Genomic DNA, 8,672 nt, shown 5'->3' on the forward strand with positions numbered 1-8,672 from the left:
GGTCCCGCCCAGTTAAAGGCCGTGCTCTCCTCCATCAAGGTGACCAATCTAGTGACGTCTATTACATTGATGAGTTTTGCCTGCTGTTGAACTTCATATAAATGCAATTGTGCAGTGTTTACTACTTTGTGTCTTGCGTTTCTTTTGCTTAGCATAATGTTTTTGAGATTCATATATGTTGTTGCACTTAACAGTAGTTTATTCCTTATCATTGCTGTGTAGTATCCCCCTCTGTGAGTATACCACAGTTCGTTTATCTGTTCTCCTGTTGATGGACATTAGGGTTCTAGTTTTGAGATATTATAACTAAAGCTGATATGAATATTTCATATAAGTCTTTTTGTAGACATATGTTTTAATTTCTTTTTGAGTACATACCTGGTAGTAGTAGACTCTCACTGGTCTACTCTGTGGGGCTATCCACCTGCTCAGATTTTAGCCCTTCCAGAACCCACTTCCCCTCTGTCTTCTCTGTTTCTGGCTGTCTGTGTATAAAGCCACAGCATGTCCTGGAGGCAGGATCCACTCTAGGATGTATATTTTTATTTTTTTGGAGATAGAATCTTACTCTGTCACCCGGGATTGAGTGCAGTGGCATGATCATAGGTCACTGCAGTCATGAACTCCCTGGGCTCAAGTGATCTGCCTCAGCCTTCCGAGTAGGCAGGACGACAGATATGTACCACCACACCTGGCTAATTTTTCAAATTTTTTTATACAGTCAGCATCTCACTATGTTACCCAATCTGGTCTCAAACTCCTGGGCTCAAACAATCATCTTGCCTTGGCCTCTCGGAGTACTGAGATTACAGACATGACTCACCTCGCCCAGTGAGGTGCACATTTTTGATAGGCTTTGGTTTCCACAGTTAGAGATCTCAGCAGCCACTGTTGAATAGAATTGAAGACGCCCTAACTGTCAGCAGAAGCTCTGCTCAAGGCTGCCTGGCTGATCTTGTTAACTGAGCTGCGTGCACAGAGGGGCTTTCAGTAACTCCATGAACCTCGGCTGCCTCTTTCCTTCCAGCTCACGTGTCTGAAGCGGCCGCTGGTGGTCATCCATGAGCTGTTCGACAAGTCCATCATGGACATTTCCTGGTAAGGTGGATCCTGGTTACGGAGCGTAGGCTAAGAAAGGAGAAGCCACACATTAGCACACGAGGCCTTCTGGGTGTGATTAGGGTCAGGTGGCACAGTGGTGCAGACACCAGGGTGCCACTTGCATGTGATTCAGGAGCTGGGCTGTGTGCCTGCTGCTGTGGTAATGTCATGCCCTGTGGAGTATTTGCCACTGGAAGATACCACCTCAGGACTTGTCTGAGATGAGGAGAATGATGTGGTCCTTATGGGCTCCATGTTACTCTTTGTCTTTCCATGAATGAAAATGACTAGATTTAGGTGGATACTTCCTGGAGTTTGGGGATTTTTTAAATGGTTTCAAAAATAAGATAAATAAAATTGAAAATTCTTACAAAACATATGGTAAAAGATGCTTTGTACACAGGCTTAGAATTGGAGGACACTAGGGTCCTCGGGAGGGATTATCATTCCCACCACCCTCAGGCCACAGAAGGGGTCCATCTCCCTGAAGTATTGCCCCAGACCAGCCGCTGAGCCATGGGGTCTGCCTCGAGCTCCTGCTCCCAGGCTGGTGACAGCCGTGTCTTTCAGGACTCTGAACGGGCTGGGCATTCTGGTGTGCTCCATGGACGGTTCTGTGGCATTCCTCGACTTCTCTCAGGATGAGCTCGGAGACCCCCTGAGTGAGGAGGAGAAGGTAGGCTGGTGGCCCATGTGCTGCTGCACGCTCTGGGGCACATTATTAGCTGGGATAGCTGTGAGACACCCCTTCGATTGGACCCTCTTGTGGGATACGATGACACATTGTTTCTTAAAGTTTAATGGAGTATTCACCTTTTGTAGATTATAATCCTTATGTTCTTTACAGAATAGATTGATTTAAAAGTGAGTTTCTATTCATGTCAAAAACAAGTCCTGGAACTAAGAATAAAACTACCTTGGACATCTCTTCTTGAGCTGATAAGGCCACCCATTGGGTGGCTTTTGCCCTGGAAGAGAGCTGAAGTGACTCCCCCAGGGTCCTTTTTCACATTACTTTCCCCATTATAATAGTAGTACTGGTCATCTCTTAGCACTTATTGTATGCCAGGCTCTGGGCCATGTGTTTTGCATGTATGATTTCACAAAAACCCTCAAGGCAGGGCTCATTCATTTCATCAGTGAGGTAACTAAGCCTCTGAAAACAATGTGGCCCTTTACCCAGACCATAAGTGACCCTTAGGTTAGAAGCGTGAATTAGGCCTACTCTCTTCTGCTCTGCCTGGGGCAGTGGTGCCACTGTGCTCTCTGCAAGGGTTTGGGAAAGGCCCTGCTTTCCCTACATACTAGGAAACCTGCTGTTGCTATAGACGGGCCTCCAACACCTTGTAGGATGTATGTGTTCGTCTGAAAGGAGCTCTGTGGAAACAGGCCAGCTGCTCTCCCCATAGTGACACTGTTGCTGACAGAAGCTCCCTCTTAAACTATTGTGACCCCCTCTCTAAGATGTAAACCACTTGGAGATGGAGGTCTGCCTTGTTGACTGCACCTAGAACAGGACCTGGCACCCCATTATTCTTCATGAAGGAGCGAGTATCTCAGTGGCCTCAGATCTTCTTCCCACCTTATCACTGTCATCAGGTACCTGGGGATAGCTGTGCACCCCCTTGGAGAGTCACCCAGGGAGCCTGTGCAATAACTGTATCTAGCTTACTGTTTCCCGGATCACAGGTAGGGACCCCGTGTTTGAGGAACACTAGGGAACCTTGATCAAACTCTGAATTCTGGCTTGAGGTTCCAGGGAACGGACTCAGAAGGGGCAAGAACCAAGGTGGCAATGGAGGAAGGTTCCTAGCCACACACGCCTGCAGGAGCAAGTCCCAGAGCACCTCTCCTGGAAGGCTACCTCTCCCACCCATGCTCTGGTGTGAGGCAGATGTCCTGTTAACCACAGTCCCTGTTCCTGGGCAATATGCCATGCTAGTTGTTTGTACATCCTGTGTGAGTCTGGGGTCCTTGGAGTGATTTGAAAGCCTTAAGTTAGCAATTTGAGTGTCTTCCTTTCACTCGAAGCAATGGGGATGGCCATTTGTTCTGCACCAGACCAAATGGGGTAGGTGTTGTCTTGTCAGCTGTCGCATTCATTCACTGTCATCCCCAGCTGCACATTCATAGGAGGTCATAAACATCAAGAAAGGGCATGAGATGTCAACAGAGCTGTCTAGTCAGGGACAGGCAGAATAGGGTGGGAGGCAATGAGACTGGCATCGGGGCCTTTCCACTCTCAGAGCCAGGAGGGCCCTGCTGGTGGGCCGCACTGGCCATGCTGGCACTCACGCCGGCCTGTTGCACCTCTCCCTGCTTCCCCCAGAGCCGCATTCACCAGTCCACCTATGGCAAGAGCCTGGCCATCATGACTGAGGCCCAGCTTTCCACAGCCGTCATCGAGAACCCTGAAATGCTCAAGTACCAGCGGAGGCAGCAGCAGCAGCAGCTGGACCAGAAGAGTGCCCCAGCCCGAGAGCCAGGCTCAGCGGCCTCTGTTGCAGGTGTCGTCAATGGCGAGAGTCTGGAAGACATCAGGAAGGTGAGAGCTCAGCCTGGTGGCACTGAGGGCATGGGCACATGCCCAGGGACAGGACACAGATACGAGTGGTCATGAGGAGGGTGTGTGCTGAGTCTGGCACAGGTCCCACGGGTCAGCCAGCCTAGGCAGATTGGTCCCTTGCCCACAGCTGCACAAGGCAGTAATGGGGCCTGAGTCACCTTGATCAAAGCCCTCCTTGTCCCAGGGAGCCCTAAAGCACATCATCTCTTATAGGAACTTCCAAACCTCAACCTGTTGGCCTTTCTAGGAAATTCTAGATATTGAGAGCAGTGGGTTTCAGGCTCTGCCCTTAGGAGACATCTGTGGGCTCCTCTTCTTCATCTGAAAGCCTGTGTTTCATGGAAAGGGGGTTGGAAATGGGGCAGGAACAGGTTAGGACATGAGATCACCTAGGGAGCTAACACCATCTCCAGGAACTTGTATAGGTTGGCAAACCTCCCCCAGGTGATTCAGGTGTAATGTGTGAGTGGGAGCCCATGGTTATGGCCTTCTGTAGAAGAGGGATTTTGTGATAAAAGTCAGCTTGAAAATCACCAGCTCAGTGACAAGAGTGTGGCTCATGAGTGCAGTCTCAGTCCTGTAGTTCCTTCATTGACCCTGTGGCTGTTGGGTGGGGGTGGCCAGTCTGGTATGTGCTTGCTGCACTGGGAACCTGGTTGCCAGCTCTGTGGTACTGGTGCAAGAGATGAAGGTGGTGCTAGTTCATTTGGAAGCTTTCTGCCCTTCTTTATTGTGCACTAAGGTGAGCACATGCCCTGATAAAAAAGGCTTGTTCTTTGATTAGGTGGCTTAGTTTAGGTGTACCAGAAAGACTTAGAAAGGGAAGTTAGAATACATTTCCTTAAAAGCCTTACTTTTTTTAAACCTATTGATTTTAGGAATAATTGACAAAAAGGTATACATGTTTAAGGCATACAACTAAACAATAAGCCAGACACAGAAGGACAGACACTGTGATATCACTTACATGAGGATCAAGTTCACAGAAGCAGAGTAGAATGGTGGGTACCAGTGGTTGGGGGCAGGGAAAACTGTGCCCAATTAGTCAGCAGGCACAAAGTTGCAGTTTTACAGGATGAATGAGTCCTAGAGGTCTACTGTACAGCACAGTGCCTGCAGTTAACAGTACAATATTGCACACTTAAAAATATGCTAAGAGGCCTCTGTCGCAGGTAGATCTTATGCTAAGTATTCTTATCACCAGGGAAAAAGGAAGCTTGATTTTTTTGATATTTGAAGATAGTTGCTAGAAACTTTTCCATTCATTTATGTGACTCTGTTTTACCAGAATCTTTTGAAGAAACAAGTTGAGACTCGGACAGCAGATGGTCGGAGAAGAATCACGCCTCTCTGCATAGCACAGCTGGACACTGGGTACTCGTTCATTCACCGAGCTTTCTGTGACGTTATCTGGGGAGGTCTTCCTCTCTCTCTGCCAGTTAGCACTTTGACAGTTAGGGTCTTCACAGGCCCCGTGGGCCATGTCTGACTGATAGAACGTGGAAGTGAGGGAGTTGAGCCCAGCTTCCCGCCAGCCTCCAAGCCCCGTGCTCCTCATAGAGCCCTGTGTACACTTGACTCGTGTGGAAGGTGGGTGGGGGTTGCGGCGGCTGGCAGGCCTGGCACCTTTTCAGGCACAGCACATCTGCTGCACTTCACTGCTGGCAGAGCACTAGAGAACACACAGGAAAACAATCAGACTGATTTTTTTTCTTTTTTTTTCCTTTTATAACCTACTTCTGATTAGAAAGGTATATATAAGCATTGTTAAAAATTTAGAAAATAGCAAAAGCCCAAAGAAGAAAAGAGCATTATCCATAATACAGTCTTTCAGATATAATCACTGTTAGCATTTTGATATCTGTATTTTTTCCCCATGTGCTACTGTATCTTGACCATTCATTCATTTTAATAAATAGTCCTCTGAGGCATTCACTTGCTGACTATCCAAGTTCCTGTCCTATGAATGCACCATGATTTACTTAACCAGCCCGTTAACTGTGGACATGTAGTTTTCCAGTTTTTCGTGACTGTAAATGAACCTTTGAGCACAACTGTGACTGTTCCCTTGGGATAAGGGAAGAAGTGGAATTGCTGGGTGGAGGGTAGTTCTCTGAGACACATTTCTCTGTGTCTGTGGGGGACAGAAATCACGGAATAGACTCATTCACCACTTGCTGTTGTCGCAACATTTTTATTGGTCATTCTCCCCAGAATGAGGTATGTTGATTTAAAAAATAAGCCCCTGTGTGAAAGAAATAGACCCCCACTGTCAAGGCAATTCACGCTGGGTTTTATACTCATTCAGCCAATCAGCTCAGGGCGTCAGGAAGTCCTTTGTGGACATCATGTACTGAAGACAACTGCATTTTGCAGTGTTCACCCTGAGCCATTCCAAATCTTCCTTGAAGTGTGAAGAAACCTTCAGTCATACGATGTGCTGATCCAGCCTCCTCACGTGAGGTGTGCAGGCTCTGAGGCCCCATAGAGCAGAGACCTGGCTGGCTGGAGAGACCAGAACCAGATCTGCGGACTCCTCCCAGAACAGTGACTTTCCTTTGAATGAGCCTTTTTCCATTGTAAACCTATAGGGTTAAGGGGTAATGCCACCTGCCTACCTTTTATTAGGACCAAGTAAGACCAAGTGTGCATGTGCCCTGAAAACTGCTGGGCCTCTGGGAGGGAGGGAGGGAGGCGGTGGTAGTGTTGGTGGCACTTTGTTCTGTGGATCCTTCTAGGCCTTACCTGATGAGGAGGCGGAGGAAGCTTCCTAACTGGCCTTGAGCCCACTTTCTGCCATAGGGTGCATATTCTTGGCGCCAGGACTTAATTCCTTTGGTCTTAAAGGCTTTTTCACCCTCCTGATTCACGTGTTCTAACAAGTAGCAACAAGATAGGTAATTATTACCTTAGCTAATCAAGAAAGAAAAGAAGCAGCACAAATATTCAAAGTGGTTATAAGTGGGAAATTATCATAGATATAGAATAAATCAAAAGGATGAGACACCTGTAATCCTAGCTCTCTGGGAGGCCGAGGCGAGCGGATTGTTTGAGCTCAGGAGTTCGAGACCAGCCTGAGCAAGAGTGAGACCCGCCTCTACTAAAATTAGAAAGAAATTAATCGGCCAACTAAAAATATATAGAAAAAATTAGCCGGGCATGGTGGCGCATGCCTGTAGTCCCAGCTACTCGGGAGGCTGGGGCAGGAGGATCACTTGAGCCTAGGAGTTTGAGGTTGCTGTGAGCTAGGCTGACGCCACGGTACTCACTCTAGCCAGGGCAACAGAGTGAGACTCTGTCTCAAAAAAAAAAAAAAAAGGATGAGACAATTCTATCCTGAAGTCTGTGCAAATAAATTTGAAAGTAGATGGTTTTTAAAGAAAATAAAATCACTAAAATGGAAAAATTATTATAGAAGAAATAGAGGACACTGTCAAAGAGTTAACGCAAAGCCACCAGACTAAGAAGTCTTCACAGGGAAATTCTAAGAAACTTTTAAGACACAGATAACTGTAATACTATTTAAAAATATTGTTATTCATAGAGAGGAAACTTGGAAATTCTTTTTTGAAATGAACATAATATTTATATCAAAATGTTAACAGAGATAGAGTATAATAAATCCCAGGTCATTCTCATTTGTGAATGTCAGTGCAAAATCCTATATAAAATAGTAGCAAACAGAACATTACTACATGTTAACAGGCTACTACACCATGACCAAGTAAAGTTTATTTCAGGAAAGCAAGGAGGTTCAAATTTTGGGAAAGTATTAATTTCATTCTTCATGTCCAAAAATAAAAAGAAATAATTATATAGTCACCTCCATAGATGCTTAAAGGAATTTTGATAAAATTCTAATTTAAAACAATTAAGTGAGAGTAGATGGATGCTTCCTTAACTTGATAAATTATCTTATTCCAAATTAATTAAAAAACTAAGCAAATGTCTGCTCTTGTGACTATATAATTTAACGTTCTTCTCAACATCCCAGCCTATGCAGTTAGTCAAGGGAAAGAATAAATTGGAAAGGAGAAAGTGAAATGCGTTGTTACTTAAGGGTGATATGGTATACAAGAGAGTCAACTGGAAAAACTGCCATGGACAATAAAAAGACAATCAAGTGGCTGGATACAATCAACATGAGATCAGATAGCACCAACTCCTCTTCGCACATACGCAGAAAGAAATCACATTCATAAATAAAATACCTGGAGTATGACAAGAAATGTAGATCTCAATGAAGAAAATTTTAAAACACTACTGAGAGACCTAGAAGAAAACTCAAAGAAATAACTATTAACAGAAATGCATCCCGTTGATTAGCTAGGGTGGCATCATAAAGACATCAGTCCTCCCTTAACGTATAAATTTAACAGATGCAAATTTAACCAATGCAAATAACCATAGGAGTGTTCAGAATCAGACAAGGTGACTCTAAAGTTACATGGAAAAATAAATAGAAATAGCTGAAATATTTCTGAAAAAGATTAATTGGGGAAGACTAACCCCACCCGAAATTAAAACTGAAAAGCTATGATACTGAAAACAGTGAGATACTGACACATGAATAGACAGAGCAATGGAATATAATAGAATATCCAGAAATAGCCCTAAATATATGTGGGAATTTTAAAGGCAGCATTTCACATCAGTGAGGAAACATTAGCTAATTCAATCAATAAATAGAATTCCTGACTACTCGGCACCCTCTAGAAACGGTGTTGGATCCCAACCTCATACCAAGTTAAATGTATTCTGAACAGCTCAGAGACTGTTTCTTTCTTAATGTTTGACTTTTTTGTTGTTTAAAATATTTTTGTTTAAAATTTTAGAAGAGCCCATGAAGAATATTTGTATAATCTTAGAGGTAAAGTCTTTTCTACAAAATAACATAAAATTTAGACTACAAAAAAATAACTTTTTTGGTGTATTTTTTGAAAAAATATACCATAAAGAGTTAAAATACAACATCCTGGGGAAAATATTTCCTACTCAAATAAGG

The 8,672-nt window shown here is 44.5% G+C and overlaps 1 protein-coding gene across 3 annotated transcripts in view; it reads left to right on the forward strand.

The window, feature by feature from the left end:
- LOC105818850 (protein HIRA) overlaps positions 1 to 8,672 on the forward strand; it is an 87,529-nt gene that overhangs the window by 37,305 nt on the left and 41,552 nt on the right. For all 3 annotated transcript variants that reach the window (XM_012654969.1, XM_012654971.1, XM_012654970.1), the window contains exons 10-13: positions 1,028 to 1,098; positions 1,672 to 1,777; positions 3,431 to 3,646; positions 4,956 to 5,041. In XM_012654969.1, the coding sequence (XP_012510423.1) occupies positions 1,028 to 1,098; positions 1,672 to 1,777; positions 3,431 to 3,646; positions 4,956 to 5,041 (479 nt within the window). The remainder of the gene's footprint in view (positions 1 to 1,027; positions 1,099 to 1,671; positions 1,778 to 3,430; positions 3,647 to 4,955; positions 5,042 to 8,672) is intronic.

Source organism: Propithecus coquereli, unplaced genomic scaffold, assembly GCF_000956105.1.
Source record: "Propithecus coquereli isolate 6110/MARCELLA unplaced genomic scaffold, Pcoq_1.0 Scaffold456, whole genome shotgun sequence".
Classification (NCBI taxonomy): Eukaryota; Metazoa; Chordata; class Mammalia; order Primates; family Indriidae; genus Propithecus; species Propithecus coquereli.